The sequence below is a fragment of the Melospiza georgiana genome, chromosome 13 (genome assembly GCF_028018845.1).
Source record: "Melospiza georgiana isolate bMelGeo1 chromosome 13, bMelGeo1.pri, whole genome shotgun sequence".
Lineage (NCBI taxonomy): Eukaryota > Metazoa > Chordata > Aves > Passeriformes > Passerellidae > Melospiza > Melospiza georgiana.
Window position 1 is genome coordinate 10,278,555 of NC_080442.1, and position 20,680 is coordinate 10,299,234.

At 41.0% G+C, this 20,680-nt stretch overlaps 1 protein-coding gene across 5 annotated transcripts in view; it reads right to left on the reverse strand.

Annotated features, from left to right (window-relative positions):
- FBN1 (fibrillin 1) overlaps window positions 1-20,680 on the reverse strand; it is a 141,492-nt gene that overhangs the window by 114,710 nt on the left and 6,102 nt on the right. For all 5 annotated transcript variants that reach the window (XM_058033121.1, XM_058033123.1, XM_058033122.1 and 2 more), the window contains exons 2-5: window positions 13,169-13,251; window positions 12,173-12,271; window positions 5,166-5,261; window positions 3,562-3,657 (exon numbers count right to left, since the gene is read on the reverse strand). In XM_058033121.1, the coding sequence (XP_057889104.1) occupies window positions 3,562-3,657; window positions 5,166-5,261; window positions 12,173-12,271; window positions 13,169-13,251 (374 nt within the window). The remainder of the gene's footprint in view (window positions 1-3,561; window positions 3,658-5,165; window positions 5,262-12,172; window positions 12,272-13,168; window positions 13,252-20,680) is intronic.

Sequence of the window (20,680 nt, forward strand, 5' to 3'; positions counted from 1 at the left end):
TTCATTTTCTGCTGTCTGTGATTTCATTAATAATATTATGATTACTGATAAACTAAAAGCTGAGTGCATCTCTCAGATCTTAACTAACTCAGAAAGCTTGGGCCAAAATCCAGCAAGGCCCTTAAGCACTTGCATAATTCTAAGCATATTGACATCTTGGGTTTGAACTTAAAGGCATGTCCAAGCTCATCACTGGACCACGGCCAGAGAACTCAGCACCTTCCCAAAAGCAGTCCCTGAAGTTCGATCTTTAACTGAGGCAATATCTGTGAAATATTTTCCTTCTTGGGCTATGTATTTTAAATGTGTCTTAAATGCCTGTAGGAAGCATTCCCAACTCCACTACACTTTTACTGTTGAGTGTATGTCAAGTCTACCTTTTTGAACACTACTGTGCAGAAAAGCCAGGTCTGTTGTTTTATGACACAGCTGCATATATTTGACAGTACGTCCAGGCAGCTTCTCCTGCTCTGGAAAGGAGCCAAACACCTCACACAAAAGCTCAGGAGTTAATGGCACATGTGCACCATGGTAAAGTTATTGATCCAGCTCTAGTGAAGCCTGTCTCACCAGTGACATGGCATACACTCCCAGGACATGGAGAGGAACTCCACTGATAAGCGAATCTCAGAATTCCTTATGCTCATGTTTATAGTGTTTTACACTAAGATTAACACTTTTAAGACATACAAAAAAGCGATTTGTGTGCCAAAACAGTCCAAGGCCATCTGCTACCCTCTCAAAGAATGACTGAATAAATACATAGAAATACTCAACCCACAAATTTGATGGTGTTTGTTACACTTTGAAACAGTGGGTCATTCACCAGATAAAGCCCTTGACCTACACAGGAGTCCTGTCTTCATTAACAATCACATGGCCGACATTTACTGAGGTAATGCATGGAAAAACTAGTTAAAACAGTAGACACTGTTTCAGAACAGAACTACACAACTTGTCTCTGTAGCTAAGAAACTGGATCTAACTTTGTTCCAAGCACCTGCAACATTTTAAATGTTTTCCCTATCGGATTATTAGAATAACCCCACGTGTTTGGTTGCCTCGACATCATTTTATTCAAGTCAGTTGTAAGTTATGACATATGCAGCAAAGGCTGGAATATTCTTTGGTGTGTGACATAGGTGCCACAAACACTCTTTGACTGTTACTGTTAGTTGATGCTTGTAGAGAAAAGCACTGGGTGATACAGAGCAGTAAATTACTTCCATAACTGTTAGTTTGTGGGATGGCATAACCTAGAAGTCAAATCACAGCCAAACAGATGGAGAATGTGTATGCCACAAAACTGTATCACTGCACATTACGTTTATATCCAGAAATGGTGCTTTCAAAACAATCTGCTTCTCCTGCTTCTGCCAGAAATGGCATCGTTTAAGACACCATTTCTCTTGAGTATTTTCCTTCCCCCCTTCCCCCCCCCGCCACCATTCCACGCACAGAGATGCTTTGGTTTTGTTTTGTTTCCTCCCCTCTTTCTTTTCTTTCTAATAAACACACCATTTTACTCTACAAGGCATGAATCTTGTCAATTTTCTGGCTAACATCCATTCACATGTACATCAGAAGCCCACCAGGGAGTGTCAAAGCCAAGAACTTTCCAAAGCTAGATTCAAAATATGGACCTCTTACTTAGCTGACAGCTGTGTAAAATCATATGCAGCCAGACAACTCCCCAATGACCACACAGGTGCATGTGCTGAACAAGGCAAGTTATTCTAAGACCAAGATTAGTTTATACTTGAAAAGTTATCTTCAGAAAAAGTTTTTCTCATGGCATAATGTGATTCTGAGACCAAAAACCACCACACCCTCTTTAGAGGAGGGGAACATATTAGCTTAGCTAGGTAGAGAGACTGCAGAAAATCTGTGAAAGCAGCCAAATTTCAGAGGTTTTCTGGGAGGATATGACAATCATCTGGCCTCAACACAGCAAGCGAGCATTAACCAGGAATACTACAGCTCATTAATGTCTATTTTCTCTTTTATTGATAACTATAAAATCAAACACGTGTTTTAAAGTAAAAAACTGCCTATGGACTAAGGCATGTAAGTTACAGATTTCCACCTCAGTTGTTCTCAATAGCATGCATGTAATTTCAGGACAGCTTGACTTGGCTCAAATGGCTCTGTGCCACCAGTTTCCCACTCCACCCACCACTAGGAAGGAGCCCTGAGGGACAGGACTGAAGCTGTTACCAGAATTCAGCCCAGAAACTTGCCCTAATGATGTGGAGTCAAACTGGTCTCAGATCAGCCAACACAAAAGTAGCACTGAACAATATTCTTCTGAACTTACACTTGACATTCCTCACCAGACTGAAGGCTCAAAAACTTCACCCATGAAGAACACGCAGTAATTACTTGCATTTTCAAGTCTTTGCAGAAATATTCCATGAATTCTCACCTATAAGCATTTATTCTCTTCAAAATTAGGAACTTTAACCTAATTACCCATTCCTCTTACTCCTCTCCAGCAGTGAGATCCCACAACTCAGAACTGAGCTACTTTTCAATCCTTGGAAAAATCTCACCATTGGTTTCTACTACTTTTATAACATCTCAGTGGATAACTGGCATGACTTCACACACTGCCAACACAGCAATTCTATCTGTTGTAGGGAGTGTTGGAAATACCTGATTCATCAGTTTAAGCACAGGAAAAAACCTTTTGGTCCCCTGAGAGTTGTTGTTCTGTATCACCCATCCATACTGCCACATAATAAAAGCCAACTGTTACTCCTCTAGGTGCAGCACTGACAGCAGACATCATCTGACACACTCATTGACAGAAATTTCATGTGCTAAGCACATCCTCTACATGGAAGCCCAAAACCAGATTATTGATGTCTATTCTGCCCCAGGTGCATAGAGATGCAACATAACCTATTCTATGAATAGAATGTATGAATTTCCAACTACACAGACCAACTGCTCTGACAAATGAAAATATTTTATTTGCATTTTTATAAAACTCAACAGTATTATACCTAAGCATTGTCCACTGCTCACAAATGAAATGTTAAGTTGGTTTAATAACCCTGAGAAAAATCCACATACCATATAAGGTAGTTGGTATCATTGTGTTTTCCTTTGAAGATTATCACTATGGATATGCAACTAAAAAGCTAAATTCAAAACAATAGATCTGTACAAAATGGAAAAGAGAATTGAATATACTCTGCAAAAGAAAACATAACAGAGGCAAGATGCTACTTATCATGTATATCAAATTCAAAGACCTTTTCTGATGACTTAGAAACTGAAGTTTGAGCAAAAGCATGCAAACACTTTCATTTACCACCTCTTCCACTGGAGTGTTTTCATCACAAACAAAGTAAACAGCTAAGTCTGTGTTTCATCCTGGCCTCTATCCTTATGAAATTCTTCTAAAAATGCTACTTATAATTTATTTTCTCTCTTGAGACCAACAAAAACAAACACACAAGCAATTCAGCCATAGAATACAATAGGTAAAGGCCCAACAGTCCTACTGCTGGAGGTGCTGGAACACAATTACTGCCACTGGTTTAGGGCACGTACCTCTCTCACACTGGGGTCCAGTGAAGCCGTATGTGCAGGCACAGCGGTTGGGAGCTACGCACCTCCCTCCATTGAGACATCCATTTTCACAGACAGCTGCAGCAAAGGGAAGGCAAGAGTAATCTTTATTGAGCTGTTTTCAGAGACACATGAAGGTATGTACTTGGCCAACTTAGGCAAACTGGTAAAAATGGTAAACAGACCAAACTCTTTTCCTAGAATCTACTTCATGACCTTTTACTACTTCCTGGCCTCATTACTACCGTGGCTCATCATCAGTGGAGCATAACACAAATACAGGAACAACCACAGCTTTTCTGACCTCTCAGAGCCTTTCCCTTTGGGATAGCTGGACAATCCCATAACTTCAAAATAGTATCTTTCAAACTTGTAACAAACAAACACTGATAGAGACTGCAGATAGAAGATGGAGAGGAATATTTCATCTCTAAATCCTCAAATGTGTTTGCTCCTTCTGTAATAACCCAGTATTAAAAGGCTGTTTGCTGGTGTTAAATAAATAAGGCTATTAACTAGGAAAGCAAAATTGAATCAATATCCATTCCATGTTAATTCAAGATACTCTTCCTCTGTATCATGTTGTCACTAGCTTCAGAAGTCAATTTTTAATAATAAACTCTAAAAGAAATTCTTCTCAGATATAATTATAAAATACAACATGCACATGAAAAAGGAGATTTTAAATACAATTTCATGTTCATTGAGTAATGTTATTATTTGTTCCGTTTCACATTCACTTCAGTAGAAAGAAGATTTCCATTTATCCTCTTTTATCCACTTGATATTTCACAGTGAAGGCAGAAATACAATTCTTAATCCTTTCACCATGTGATCCTCCTCCAGATTATTAGGGCAAATTCCTGGTCCCACTGAAGTCCATGTAAAGTGTGCCATTGATTTTGACAGAGCACAAAAGGTTTTCATTAAATGAGCTAAACATATTTTCTGTGTCAGACCAATATTTCACTAGATAGCAACGTGACAGCCTTGGTTAAAAGCAGTGTCTACATCCTTATTTGAGTTTCTTCACAGCATTCCAGCCAAGAACAAGAGAGCACCAGAGTCACTTTGGGAGAGATTTCAAGCAGCACATCCAGGATTGCTTTTGACTAAGGACTGATTGAGGAAATAAAAACACCTGTCAATCAACTCTAATAAGACAACATCAAAATTTCTAAAGCATACTAGCTAAGTCTGATGCAAACACTGTAATGAAAACAAGACTTTTTATTAAAAATACTAATTTTATCTATAAAATTAAAACTGAATCTCATGTAAAATTTAGATGTATGATATACTGCTTTAGTGGGTGAGAAGTCCTGGATGTCAATGGGAATTATGGCAGTGAGAACTATAGGGTCAAGTTATATCCAATTATTATGAAGTCACATGGTGTTTTTAATAGTCTTGATCAGTAAGAATTCACTCAGCATTCATTACAAAGACATGTATTTTTCTGTAAAATTTCACTATGCCTGATCAAAAACAAGCTCAACAGCAGCCGAAGTTTAGTGCTAAAGTGTGTCCAACCCACACATCACAGAGCCACACAAGAGTATCTGCATTCCTGGGAGTGTACTTACGCTGCCCACAGTGGGTTCCTGTGTATCCCTTCTGGCAGAGGCAATGGTCATCACTGCAGCTACCCCCGTTCATGCAGCGGATGTTACAGTGTTGGACTTGAAAGGAAAAAGATTTTCCTCAGTTAAACCAAACTTTTTATTAAAAATCCTAATTTTACTATAAAATGAAAACTGAATCTGAGTCAGAAACACTTTACTGTTTGCTAAAAGTAAACATTTACTTTTACTTTTTTTTTTAGGGATTGACTCTATGAACCAGAAAGTTTTAGAAGTCAAGAATGGACATTTTATGACAGATATGGAAAATGGCACTACAGAACACAATATAGATTCACAGTTCCTAAGGAAATAGGATATGGTGCAAGACTTTGATGAACCCTCTCATTCAAATTAAGTCAAAGGCATTTCATATGAGCATAAGTCCTCAATGTTTCTTTCCTAGCTTGCAATTATGAGAAAAAGCCTTCAATAAGGGAAAGTACTAAACTTCTGGCAGACAGAATCATTAGAAAGGGAGCCTTATCATCTGGGAAGTGGGGGAGGGAAGTATTGAAGGGAAGCATGTAAGAAGCTCCTGCAGACAGCCCTGTTCTGCTAACACAAGCAACACCAGAAGCTGACCTGGCCAAGCAGGATTTCTGGCATAAAAAGAAGAAATAACAGAGTGATTTTTCTGTATGCCAACTGTGGGCTCACCCCACTAGTAGAGCTGCTGTGCTTGGGAGCTGCAGAGCTCACAGACTGCCCTTCCCCAGAGCCAACAGCCTTCCCCTCCCAAGGGCACAGGCAGGGGAGCAGCAGCACTCTCTCCCCAGCTGCATCCCCACCATTTATAATGGTTAACAGGCAGCTGAAGCCCCATGCCAGTAAAACATCATGTCTCTGAGTAATTTTTCTAGTAATAAAGGCAAATATATTTCTTAACTAGATGTTGGGAGACCTGCCCACTTCCCTATGCCTTATGAAGAGCCTGACATACTTTTAGTGTCTCCCAACAAAGCAAAGTCCTTACAGGTCCTGCTGTCCAGCACAGCTGGGAACTGGGGCCTGTACTCCAGTAAGCAGCTGGGAAATGGTTTTCCTTCTCACAGGAGCCACATGAAAGGCTCCTCCCCAGAAAGGATTACAGTCTGATCAGCCTTCAGTAGATTGTGATGGAGCACTGGATACCTACACCACGCTGTCTGAAATGCTCAGGACTGAAAAATGCAAATTGCATGTCCTGTCAGAGCCTGCAGCTAACAGGTGCCATGCCAAACACCAAATTTTTCATTTCACACAAAACTCTTAGGCATCATTTGGCTTTTAACAGTTCAGAAGTATGTGAACAGAATTTTTTTTTTATTTTCAAGTAGCAATAATAATTTTAACTGTACTGCCTTCTATAACAATATGATTCCACAAAACAGAAGTAAAACAAAACTGGAGAAAGAATTGAAAGCAATCTAGCATTTAAAACACTAGTAACCTTAATTCTTCAATTATAAAAGCAAAAACTGTGTATTACATTTCTTATGTGTCTAATAGCTATTATACATCTTTGTTCTGCTTTGGATGTACTTCAGTACCTCAAGCAACAAAAATGTACTAACATTCCTCAATAAAAAGTAAAATTGTCTGCAAATACAGAGTGAATATGTGGTGAAGATTTTTGGACAATGTCCTAAGTAGGTCAGAAAAAGGTGTACAATTACTTTAAAAGTTACTTTAAAATGTGTAGTTCAACTAGCTTTATACAATCTTAGAAAAACAGAGGGGATTACAAAAAGCATAGGAAATGATATCATCTGTCAAGCAGGGAAGGAACTTAAAAACCACAAACTGATTTCAATTAGAGCAAGCTATGCCAAGAGCTAATTTCCATTCCCACATGAAGACCAAAGCCATTTAAGTAGTTTGAACTACATTTGAGATTAAAAGGTTAACAGTAGCTGAAATTATGATTTTCATATTATCTATTCATGTATAAATAAAGTATATTTCCTCATTTTGGGGATACACACACAAAGTTTCCATTACTTGTCTTACTGCTTCTTAAAATAACTTTTTCAAGGTAAAATACTTCTTCCTCCTTTAAAAACTAAAATCATTATGGGAGACTGCTGGGACACCCAGTCATCCTTACTAAAATGAGCCATTTAAAGCAGTGAGCTTTCTTGCCTATTACCAGGCAAGAGGATCACTGACATAGTCAGTAAGCTAATTACTTATTTTCTGCCCTCTTTTGTGGGAATGTTGGAAAGAGTACTTCCAAAATCATACAAAGTATTCTGTAATATTATCCTTCCAAAAGTTTACAGACACATTCAAAGGCTGTCTGGAGCTCGGATAATGATTTTAAAAATGCATTTTTGAAAACTAGCATATTAATGCAGGTCCAGGTTCTCTTTTCTCAGCTATATCAACAATTCCATTAATGTCAGCGGAGATATTCCGGTAAATGAAACAACCTGTTCCAAGATACCACACTGACATAGACTCAAAGGAAAAGCACAGGAATTACCATAAGGCTGGTGAATCAGTGCATATAGCTTTGCCTTATCTAGCATGCACAGGAAATGTTAACATCAATAAACGGTTGCTTTTGATCAATTATTGTTCTTTTTCACATCCAATTTGTAAACCGTCTGCACTGGAAATGCCTGAAGTCAAAACAGGAATAACTGCAGGAACACAACTTTATAAACCTGCAAAAGAGCCAGCAAGACCATACATATCCACACAGGCTTTGCGTGTGGGCGAAAGTTGTGTTTTTTTATCAAAGTGCTGCCCTCTTAAGCACAACAATTCCTGACTTTTTAAATAAATACCCAGCAAAACTGAGTAAAGACTTCATCACACCCAGAGCACGGCCACAAGCACAACTGCTCATGAAGCGTGCAGGAGCTCACCAAGCAAACGAGAGGTAGCCCACAGGCTGTCCACTCTGCCCTCCCAAACTCAGCGCCGCGAGGCGGGAGGCTCTGCCCTCCTCAGGGGGAAACCGGCGGCCCCTCGGGCTGAGGGCGGCAGCGCGGGCCCGGGCACCGCGGGAGAGGAGAGGCCGGCTCTGCCTCTGTGCCACTGCCGAGGGAACGCTCCCAGCCCCGGCCGTGCATGACGCAGGGCTTTGCCTGCCAGGAGCCGTAAACAAGGAATGACGGCCGCATCGCATCCCAGATGCTCAGCGTGCTTTCTCTGTCAAGTGACTGACTCAGGAGAGAGATGGCAGCTAGCGCCAAGGCGGGACACGAGCCTGCTGCTCCACGGCCCTGCACAGGGCATAGACAAAATCCGCAGTACCCTCAACAACTCTGGGAACATTCGAAATTCAAGTCCTTACCCCACATCTGACAGTAGCACAATATAAGGCTGAGCAGACCCCTCCTATAGCACCCGAGGAGTGGGATCCCAGGGCACGGAGCCAAGGCCCGGGCTCAGCCGCACACCACGGGCGGTCTCTGAGGAAGACTCCGGGCAGGAGCTCAGACCTCGGCTGTGCCTCTGATGCTGCTGGCAGGGGCACAGAGCAGGCTCTGGACACAGACGCTTATCTCCACAGCCGTCACCCCGAGCACGCACCACTGCTGCCTCTGTCACAGCTCCCTTCCTTCAGGAACAGCCCCATCAGCAAATGCCTTCCCTGTTTCAGCCAGCCAAAACCATTCTGACTGCAGAAGCAAAACCAGGGGCTCAGCTCAGAGACAAACCTGACCCATAACCCTGGGGGCAGCCTGACACCCTCCTCCTCATTTGCCCCGTGCTCGCACAGGGGCAGAGCAGCTGCTCTAACACGCGGCAGGATCACAGAGCTTGAATGGAGCACTAAGAGGGGCCGGGCTGCGGCAGCGACAGACACGGACACAGCAGCCCCAGCTGTGACAGACACGGACACAGCAGCCCCAGCTGTGACAGCACCCTGCAGTAGCCACACACACAGACACGGCAGCCCCAGCTGTGACAGCACCCTGCAGCAGTGACAGACACGGACACAGCAGCCTCAGCTGTGACAGCACCCTGCAGCAGTGACAGACACGGACACAGCAGCCCCAGCTGTGACAGACACGGACACAGCAGCCCCAGCTGTGACAGCACCCTGCAGTAGCCACACACACAGACACGGCAGCCCCAGCTGTGACAGCACCCTGCAGCAGTGACAGACACGGACACCGCAGCCCCAGCTGTGACAGCACCCTGCAGCAGCCACACACACGGACACAGCAGCCTCAGCCCGGGAGCTCTGGGGGCAGCAGTGAAGCCGCTGCCACAGCAGAGCTGGCAGAGCAGGGAGCACAGGACACCTCCCACAGCACAGAGCGCCGCACATCACACACAGCTGCACCTGCAGCGTCAGAGCACACACACATCACAGCCAGTGGCAGGGAGGCCTCCACACTTGGCACTCTTATCTCCAAGCCTGCTGTAAGCACACCCAAAAATTCACTAATTACACAGCAATAACCACTACTCAGCCAGTAAGTTTACTGATGTCACTAAAATCCCTGCTGAGAAAACCACCGGTTGATCTTTTCAACCACAAATCAGATTCCTAAGGCTGACTCTTAACCAGAAAAGCCCCAGAAACTGACCTGCATGAGAATCAAACTTGGAGGCTTTGTTTTACTCTCAAAGCTACATGCTTTCCAATCCACATTCAATATTTTATTTCAACAGACAACCAGAGTATGAGTCACTGCCAATTCAGTTTCTATCTATGGATGTACCTGCTAGAAAATCTATGCCTACTACTGACTGTTTAAATACTAAAGACATAAATAGCTTAAAATATCCAAAGGACGCCTCAGACACATCTCATGTATCAGAAGCTATACACTTAATTCTGAGAAATCATGGCATTTTCACTCATATTTGCTATTTTTATATTGCATGTGACAAATACGTATCATTTACATTTGATTTTTAATTATTTAATTAGATTTTTTTCTTATTTTAAAAACATATAATTAAAATAAGGTTTAAAGAATGAATATTCTGACAAAATATTAACTGTAACCATTTGATGTCGAACAGTACTTTTAAACAAACTGTTCACTTTGTTTTCTAATTGCACATCTAAGTCATTGTGGTCTATTGTGTAAATACATATTCATGGGTTTTGTCTACAGTGCCAACAGCACAAATTATTTACATAAAGTATGTTCTGTAAGTACTAATGATGTGCTAAATCATAAAAATATTACACATGAGTGCACAGAAGCAGTGGAGAATCTTTTCTCCACAACTTACCAGACACTTTTGCTTTTAGAATTGGTATGTTTTAATAAATTAAAGGGATACACAAAATGTGTCTTATGTTACTGCAGAAACTGAACAACTCCAATGAAGGCTAAAACAATGGAGAACAATGGCGGAGTATTTCAGAAGAAAAGCTACAAGAAGAACCAAAAACTTTACCCTATGTTTCTTTTAAGTCTTGACTCATAAAAGACTTCAGTGGGGCCAAAGAAAAACACGAGTTAAGGCCCACTTGTTCCTGCCAAAGGTGCCAAAACAGGTGACAGAAACAGGGATGTCTCTCTCCTTCTGTGTCCGAAGGGTAAGGGGAGAAGGTGATACCTTCCTTTACTGCCTTATAGGACTAAGGCATAAGCACCTGGTAAAACAGTAGCTGCAAACCCAGGCAGGAGCACACCACCACACACATTTGTGCAGCATTTTGCACCCTTCCCTCCCTCCAGTACTCTCTGGGAACTCCATAGCTCCACATCTTCCTCATGCTGTCCTCTCCCTAACATACATCACAGGAGCATGAGATGGGTTGAACTACAAAGAACAATATTTACCATTTTAGTACTTGCCATTCCATTACATTCTGCAGTTGTTAATGTTTTTCCACTGTTGTTGCATAAAAAGGATGCTAAAACCACAAACTGAAATGGCCAGTTATGTGGGAAAACTCTTATCAACCAGGAAAGCAAAAAAATGGCAAAGTAAAAAATACAGAAGCAAAGCAGACCACACACTGAGTTTCAAAAGATATTCAGAACTAAAAGGATAACTACTTTGCATAATATTAGAGACCTCAGCTGAGTGCAACCCCCCCACTGACTTTTGTCAATATGTTGTTCAGACAGTTACAGGCATTTGTGGGAAAAAGTCTCCCCCAAAATTCTTTCCAGAAACTTCATATGTCGTAAAAAAAATCTCAATCTTCTACATTCTAAGAGACAAGAACCACGTTCAAATGAGAATACAGAGTACTTTACAGTTGGCATCTCAGATATGAATCCTACTCAATATCAAACACTCAACTCATGTTTAGCCATTGAGTTCTCTGTACGTTGAATGAATTTAATTTTACATTTTTTTCCCTGGCTCTGGGGAACCTTTCTTGAAAACTTAAAATACAAACATTTCTAGGAAAAGTCATCTCTCTGAAAACCTTCATTTTCAAAGAATCTTGGTTTTTCTGATGAAAAGCTGTTCCACTTAAAACCTTGGGCTTCTCTGTACCTCTAGTACCTACAGAAGTGTCACCTGAAGAAAGTCAGCACAATTAGATTCAGAAGATATGTACTGAGCCTGGCAAGGCAATGCTCTAAAGCTTGTAGGCCTAGGTACAGCACACATAGTGTCTGGTTTATAATCCTTGAAATCTGAAGGAAATTCCAAAGCATGTCAAGATCAGCCAATTGTCAAGAGCTGTCTCTCTATCACTACAACTTTTGTCGTATACATGCTCATGTCTTCCAGTGAACAGAAATAAGGTATTTTCTGGAAAACAAGGAGGACTGGAATTACTGTTAAAAAGTGGCAAATGAAAATAGCTTCCAATAAGACTGCTTTGGGTTTGATTTGGCAAAAAAAAAGAAGCATCTCCAAAAGCCCATCTCTGAGTCATTCTTCAGTTTCATCATAGAAAGCTACACTTCCCTTCCTGTGGTGAAAGTATGTCTGGTGACTCAGAGGTTATTTGTCTTAAATACTGACCACTGAACTATTTTACATACCTTAGTAGCTTCACAGACTCAAAAGAGCAATATCAGAGACACAGAAGAAATACTTACTTGACTTTGAACCACAGGAGGGGGCTATCTGACCATTTGGGCATGTGCACATGTTTGGTCTAGAGCAAAATCCATCCCCACAGGAATGTCTGCAGATTGCTATTAAGAAAACATAAATGCCTTTAAAATATGTCTCAAAAACCTCAAACACATAAAAAAACACCTGACAGAAAATTCAGTACCATAACATAAATACCCACAAACTCATTAAACCGCATATAACAGATCCCAAAACAGTTCCTCCCATTCATCTGCATCTTTATGGGGGGCAGCTAAGACCTAGACCTTCACCATCTGCTATAAAAAGGTCTGGGTACATGCCACAGACCACACTAGATATGGGGAGATTTCCCTGGAAAAGTGAAACTGTTTTCCATTTTACCAGACCTTCCTGGAGGAAGGATGGCACTGAGGCAGCAACATAATGCTTCCTTTATTTCTGCACCACACACAGACAAGAGCAGTCATTCCCATCTGACAGCATGCTGCTGCAGGATCTCTGGAGAGAGTCTTATCAACCTTGGGCAAAGTGCCTTTAGGAGTTATTTCTGGTACACTGTTCTACTACACATGAATATGCATATAGCACTAGGATGTATGCATACATTACATATTTCAGGGTTATGGTCCAAAGAAGTGGAGAAAATGCATTTGCTGGCCTGATGCTGTTGCCTCCTTCCATTAACCTACATAGATTAACATATTGCACTCATTCCCAGGAGTTTACACACCCCTTGGAAGCCTTTACTAGAGACTTAAACAGAACATGTGGACGAGATTAATCTATTGTTAAATATTGGTATCACATCACTGTGCTGTAGCCCATGAAACTTTGTATATTAGCTTAATATATTTTAAATGGTAAAGCAATCATGCATAGCTGCTATTGAAAACATAGAGAAACGCATTTCAGTTCTGATGTACAATTAAAACCACCCTGAGACACAGAAGGACAAAGATAAACATCAGTCATAGCACATAACGAGATTGACTTACGGACTATGCATTGGTTTCCACCAGGTAACGTTTTCCATCCAGGGCAGCAGTAGGCATTGTAACGTGATCCACACACATTTGGTCTGGGAAAAAATAAAAAGGATAAGGATGAATTCTTATTTTTACTCAGAAATATGTTTTAGAAGTAGAGACCTAAAATGGCAAAGGTAAATCACTACAATATACATTTCAAGAATTAAATTTAGAAGTGTTGTATGTTTTTGGCCTGTAGTTTTTGGGGTTTTTAGGTAACATAAACTTCTGTAAATTAAAAATTACATTACATGCACAAAATCAAATCAGCAATATCTGAACAACAGGAATAGAATGGGGAAACTTTGTCTCACAACACTCCATATCTGAAGAAGTAACCATCCAGGTTTTTTGAGCAAAACTCACACACTTAAATAAAAAATTAGCATCCAGCATCATTAATAATCACTCTTTGAGTAGGAATTTTAAATCTTCCTGTTGCTTTCTTTTCTGTACTCTAAAGCTGTATTTATTATTACTGTTCCCTGTTTTGTCCATGAACAAAGCTATGTATGTGTGAGTGAAACATGCCAACAAGAACATTAGCCAAATAAACGAGTCAAAATATGTTAATTCTTCATTAGGAAAAATTACTACCAAAAATAATCAAGGATGTCAGTGTATTTAGTGATAGAGTGCTATGAAATTAGTATGAGGGGCCTGCTTCGCTCCTTAAATGAGGAGAAATCTACAGGAATTTTCCTTTCCAACCCATTCCTCTCATCCACATTTACCCTGTCAAATAACTTTATTACTAGAGTTTATGACAGCTGAAAGCTGACAGGACATGACACTATTCCTATCAGGATTTTATTGATAAAAATAGAAAAGTTTAAATTATTCTATATCTCTGATACATAGAAGGACAGTCAATTCTTTTAATCTATCTTGTCCCATTTATTTGACGTATCTATTCATGCAAATAAAGCTAGTAAGAATACTTTAAAAAATGGGAACATGTGCCTTCTTTTGTTTTACACTTAATAATCTTAGCACAGGAAAATTTTACAAACTCTGCTAATATTGTGAGCAATTACTCAATAGCTTAATGCAGCTAGAAACTTCCTAGGAACTGCTATATTAAAATATTGTATACAGTTAGAGACAGACTGAAATGTTTACTGTTTTAAGAAGGGTTCTCTATTATTATTTTGTCCTTGGTCTTTCAGAAAGTTCTTCATTGCTAGTACTGCAATGTTTAAGTAAACAATAGTTACTTCATATGGTGAGGCCACTTAAGACAAACAATCTCAATATATACAAACATTTCTTTATGCACATTTTCCAACTAATAAAAGTTATATACTCTGTTTATTTAGGGATATGCAGTACTAATGCAATTTCAAGTATTCTGACTACACCAATTTCAGTGACACCTATTCTTTCCAACCATGGCCAGAATCTGCTTAAGTCAAAGCAAGTACTACCATTACCTTCCACTGGTTCTGGATAATTACAAAGTAGTAACAGAGGTGAATGTGAGCAACACAATTGGACTTGTTGCAGGCTCCTTCCTGCAACTGCTGTTACAGACTCAAAGTCTTATTCATTTAATTCCAATGTATTCAGTTTTAGTAATGTCAGCCACTTCCCTGCAGGGCTATAACCATGTAACTTTCCTGGAGTTCCCTGTTCATCAATGCCAAATGTTGCTCCACAATCATCTGCCAAGTAAGACTGGCAAGCAGACAAGTGAGATTGCTTTTCACCTTCTCCAGTCAGAACAAATAAAGGAACTTATCCAGACAGATAGAATGGGTTTGTTGCTACCTGTTACAACCAATGGCATAAACCACCCATTTCCTCTTCCAGCTGGTGAGGATCTATAGAAGGCTGACCATAAAGTGATGTTTATGTACTCTGCCAAATTTCAGTCTCAGCAAGTATGTGGCTGTGGGGACCATCTGGTCCACGTTAAGAGTCAAAAGCAGATTTCTGTGTCACAGAGAAACCTGTTTTTTTCCAAATGGGACTCTGGAAAACCTAGATGTGCCAGCAACAATGAAGTCAGAGACCCTGAGAGCCTTGAAGCTGTCCACAGGGTAGGCTAAGCCATACAACCAGGAGCCTCCAGCTCCAGTGCAGTGAGCTTAGCTTTGAAAGAAAAAAAAAAGAAAAGTCATCAAACTGTACTTCCATGGAACAGTTTGAGCCTGACAAGTGCATTTTCCAGTGGAACACTTTTTCGTCAGAAAGCTGCTGTCTAGCTTATAAAAGAAACCTATATTAAAGTCTGAATGTTGCTTCTTTGAGACTAAGAACACTCTAAGGGAGTGTTCTTACATCGTGCATATTTGTAAAATGACTTTGAAAATAATTAATTTTGAAGGTTAAATTAATTGATATTTATGAGGTGATCAGACACTATAGCAATAAATCCCCATAAATAAAGTATTCAAGGCAATAATAAATCATTTACCTCATGTAAAATCATGGAATCCATCAATCAAATTGTAAAGGCTCTATCATGGCACTTGCTTTGAACAGTTACCCACTGTGTGTTGAATAGAGCATATTTTCCTGCTGATATTATAAGCTATGCATACTAAAAAAGTGTTTTATATTCTTATAAAACTGTTTTCCTGAACAGCACTTGAAAGAGAATGCAGTTATAAAATCTGATTTGTAATGATAAAATAAGCAAAAACATATCTGTATACCCTGAAACTACCTACAGCACCTTCCTTTCACTCCAAAGCCGAGATAAGGAACAGAGGATCTCAGAACAAAGCTATTACCATTGAAATTTTAAAAGTCTTACATTTTATTTTAGAGACACTTGATGAACTTGTAAAGTACAAAAGGATTTCTGTAGTGGTATGGTGCTGAGAGACAGGATGGCTGATGCCCAGACTTTCATCAAAGATGTCTAAATTAAACAAGATATTGTGTCTTTGATTAATGATACACAAGCAGAAATTCAGTAGCAAAGTGAGTTGAATTATCAAAAGACATTAGACATGAGTCATCAGCTAGAAAAATCTTGGAACAGCAGAGAGAAAAAGGTTCATCTGGAAATTCTGATAACTAACACCTGAGAGTGATAGGTTTGCACAGATATCGACAGCACCTGCATGCACCAAACTAGAATATATTCTTTGCAGAAGCAGCCACAGGGCCCTACAGCCATTACCGAGGAAAGCCGTGCGGGTCCCTCCCCAGCGTGTGCAGAATGAGCCGGGCAGAGCTGCAGCATCAGCTCCTGGAGATGCACCACTGCCTCTGGCTGGCACAGCCTCTCAAATAAAAGGTCTCCTCTCTCCACAGGGCAACACTGATGTCACCCACAGAAAGGACAGGCTGGGGCTGTCCCTCCCATGCTTCCTGGCTCAGCAGGGATGTGAGGCTGCCCAGCTCCCCCAACCTGCAGCCACTACCAAGGCACTGTGCATGGATTGGCAGAGTGGGCACATAGAGGTAAAATAATGAGAAACAAATCATGCTAAGCTTGGCAGAGTCTTCTTATCAGCTATAACCAGGCAGCGAGGGTACATGACAGCAAGATAAGTGAGGGAGACTCTCAGTAGCCTGTGTGAAGCCAGCAGCAGTGAACACCCAGCCCAGGAACGGCAGGGACACCTCTGGCATTGGGACTGTCCTCATCAAAGCCCCGTGCTGCAGCCTGCCAGGGGGGAGGGCTAATTCTCTACATCCCCACTCTGCCCTGCCTGTGACCCCTTGAGGAAATTACAGCCCTCTCCGGAAGAAAGCATTGCCCATCTGCAACTCCCATGGGAGGAAGAGTTCCTGGCACTGCTGTGAGCGAGGCTTCAGGCAGAAATTGTGTCAGCAGCACTGCCATGCACCGGCCAATGCTGGCATAATCCACGCTGAATCAAACCCAAAGCATAGGTCTCAAATAAATTACACTGAGACCAGACAGAGTGGGCAGAGGGCAGCTTAGAGAGCAAGAGAAACAGCTGACCACCAGTTAGAGAGCTGGGATGCAGGGATACCGGGAAGGGTTTCCCATAGCTCCCTCAACTCGTTTTTTCTCTCCCTAGGAAAACACCCGGGGACTTTTCCTTGCAAATGAACAACTTCTATTAACTATTTGGCTGCAGTGGTTAGCATATGACCCAGTTCTCTGGCAGAAAAATACCATTTAAAGCAATATCATCAGCCAGGGGTTGTCTTTAGAGAAAGCTTTACCTATTTTCCTTCTTATGTGGGTAACTGCTAGCTGCTAAAACTGTACCCAGAACTATTTGCTGATCATGTCCACATAAAATTGGAGTGATGTTTCCATGCTTGCACTGGGCAGTTAAAAAGAATGGCAAACTGCACCTGAAAAAATGGGAGGCTGGTCTTAAAAATGTGCTTGTTAAGGCTCCAGAATGTGATGATGAATTGCTTTTACTAGTAGGTTTCAAGAGACACAAAATCAGATTTATACTTTTTGCTGTAAACCAGCTTTATGTACCTACCTAAATTTCTCAGTGTCTCAGAATTAATACTAAATGCACAGACTGGAGCAGCTCTGTTGACTCCACTGGAGTTTTACTCAGCTTTCCTACAGAATCAAGAACTTCCATCAGCAGATACAGTCCAAACTTTAGTGGACACAGCAATGAGCAACCTGATTTAAGTTCACTCTGCTCTGAGTGGGGGTTGGACCACACGGCCTTCCAAGATCCCTCCTCACCCAGATGACACAAGCCAAGCATGCATAAATTAGAGGTCAGTATCTAAAGCACCTCCTTTTGCTGGGCTTGCACCTACCCCCTCCTCCAAGGAGCAGTGAGCAAAGCAGAACTGGGAAGGGAAGATCTGATTCTTGAAGCTATTTATTTCAATCATATAAAAGGAAACCCTACGAAACTATGCTATACTCTGGAACAAACACAAAATTTAGCTTCTATTATACTATAAAGAATAAGCATGCGCTTTTAAGCAATATATGTATTTTTACATAGAAAGGATTGCATGTGATGTACTCATTTTTACACTGCAATAAGCAAGGCTGTGCCATGCAGAGAGCCTAATATGATAACTATTTCTCACTCTGACAGTGAGGATACTGCTGTCCCAGAATCCTGGCTCAGTTCGACTAAAAAAATAACACGCTGAGCAGCTCTACGGGTATCTTTGGCTCTGGCCTAAAGTTCAAAATGACATGCAAGTTTCCTGCAGCAAACCTGAACACTTTTCTAACCCTAACCTCCATCATACTGTGACAGCTAAATACAGCAATCCAACAACAGCATTAACATTAAGAGAATTCTTCCATAATTGCTCTGAAAATCCAACCCTGTCTTTTGCAGGGACACGCTCATCTAACCTGACAGCCAGGCATTGTTCTCATTCATAGCCAGGGACAGACGCGTTTCTGGCATGTATTCCTTCATTGTTCCACTTGAGAATGTCAACGGGTCCAGTTCAAAACCCATCTACATGGCTGTGTAAGACACAAAGTACAAGGACATCACCAAAAGAAACCATCTGCCAGTGGACAAGTGAGGGGATAAACAGGAAGGATCCCTCAGGTACTTTCTTAAAACACACTCCAAAAAAAAAAACAAACTAAAAAGATATATTCAGAGGACAAGAAGTCTTTTCTATCTGGTAGCACTAAAACATCCCATGGGAAATGGATCTAACTGTGGGCTAAGGCAATGCTTAGCTGTCACTTCCAAGAGGGGACAGGGAGAGATAATTTCACATCTCCAGGTCTACTCCCCACACTCACCATGTACCCACTAATGGCTCCTGAGGGGACAAACCTCTACCAGTTTTCCAAGGGAAAGCACCCAGGGAGCTGAGGATTTCCACCACCCATGCCCAAGCTGAGCAGCAGCACAAGGGCTGGTGTGGGGCACACTGGCCAGACAAACCCAAGGCCAGCCAGGCCCTCGTTGAGGCTTCCCTGGAGGCTGAAAGTTGTGCTGGTACCACCCACCATCCCCCTCATGGAGGACATCAATCCTTTAAGGAGTCTCCTATACCTGACACTTGCATCAACACTTAGGTGTTAAGCAATACCATTAATTTGTGTATTAAGTGCTCTCCCTTAGGCTACTGAAGATTTATTTTCGGTAAGTTATCAGTATTTCTCCTCCTTTCACTACACAATATTCTACCCTTTGTCTCTCTCCTTGCTGGGACAGTGACTCCACATTTTCAAAAGGTTAATTACCTGCACATCTGCCATAAGGAAATAGGAAAACCTTGCTTTAGCTCAACTTGTCCCTAGCAGACACTGGTAATTTACTCTGTACCCAGGGAAGAGAAAAAGATGGAATATTAAAGGGAAAAACAAAGAAGAAAATAAACACAAAAATAACGTTCCTGAAAGGAAACAAATTTTAGTCTGAAACCTCAGCTGAACATCACTGGATATTCTGATGTCCTCCAGCAAAATATGAGAGAGAGGGAAGCTTGAAAAAGAGGATGAAAATGATTAAGCCTGTAGACAAAAGAACTGTGGCTTTCATTTGGTATTTCTGAGGCTATAATGGTCATGAATCATTTCATAAAATGAGAAGTAGAAAGGAAAACAACAGATTCTCCAGCAAGTCAACATTGAAAATATTTTTCCAGATAAAAGCTAGACCTCCTTCATACTTCAGTCAAGATCTATAAGCAAAACCAGAAGGCAGAGGTTTTAATTTAACCGGCTATATTTTATATCCCAATGTACCTTCCAAAGAAGAGCCCAACTTTACTGAACTGTCACAAAAACCAAATTATTGTCCTCATGCCTGTGTCATACCTGCACACCTGCCTTAGCATGAATGAGGCTGTTCAGTAGGTCTGAAATCCTTTAAAAAGATTAAACAAATAAAACTAGGCGGGAAGGTCAGAATGGATGAGTAAACAACCAAAGGAGAAATATAAGATTGAAAAGCTACAAATATATTTCCCAGCACAGTGCAATGGTTAATCAGAAACACTCCAGGCCACAATTGCTCCATTCTTCAAAAATATTTACTGAGTCTGGGGAGCAAGACCAAAGTGACAGACATGCTTCTATATCCTCTTCATCTTTAGGGTTCAGCAGGGAGATGAAGAAGAAGAATGAGATGGGATTCATTCTCATTGCAAAACAAAAGAGTTAATGATTCATTTCTTACTATTTTCATACATGCACATTCAAAGATCTCGAGGTCCTAAAGTCTTATTTAAGTAGAGATGGTCACATTTCTACCAAGAGGAAATTTTTCCTAGTGATCCATACAGCTAAATATTTGGGGTCCTTCTTTTGGGTAATACTAACAATTCTAACAATCACAGGTTGCTCAGTCCATGAACATATTTAAAGTGACCCTTGTCAAAAACTGTATTGAAGTTCATACACTAAACATTCAAGCTTGCAGGATGGAAGAGGAATGACAAAGACTGTCCTAAGTGAGCAGCAATGCTGAGCAACACACCACAGGAAAGGAAAATAAACATACAGGGAAACAGAAGCTGTAATCTGATTTGATAAGCACGACTGTCAGTGAAGCTGACAGATGGACTGTTCCTGCCAAGCTCTGA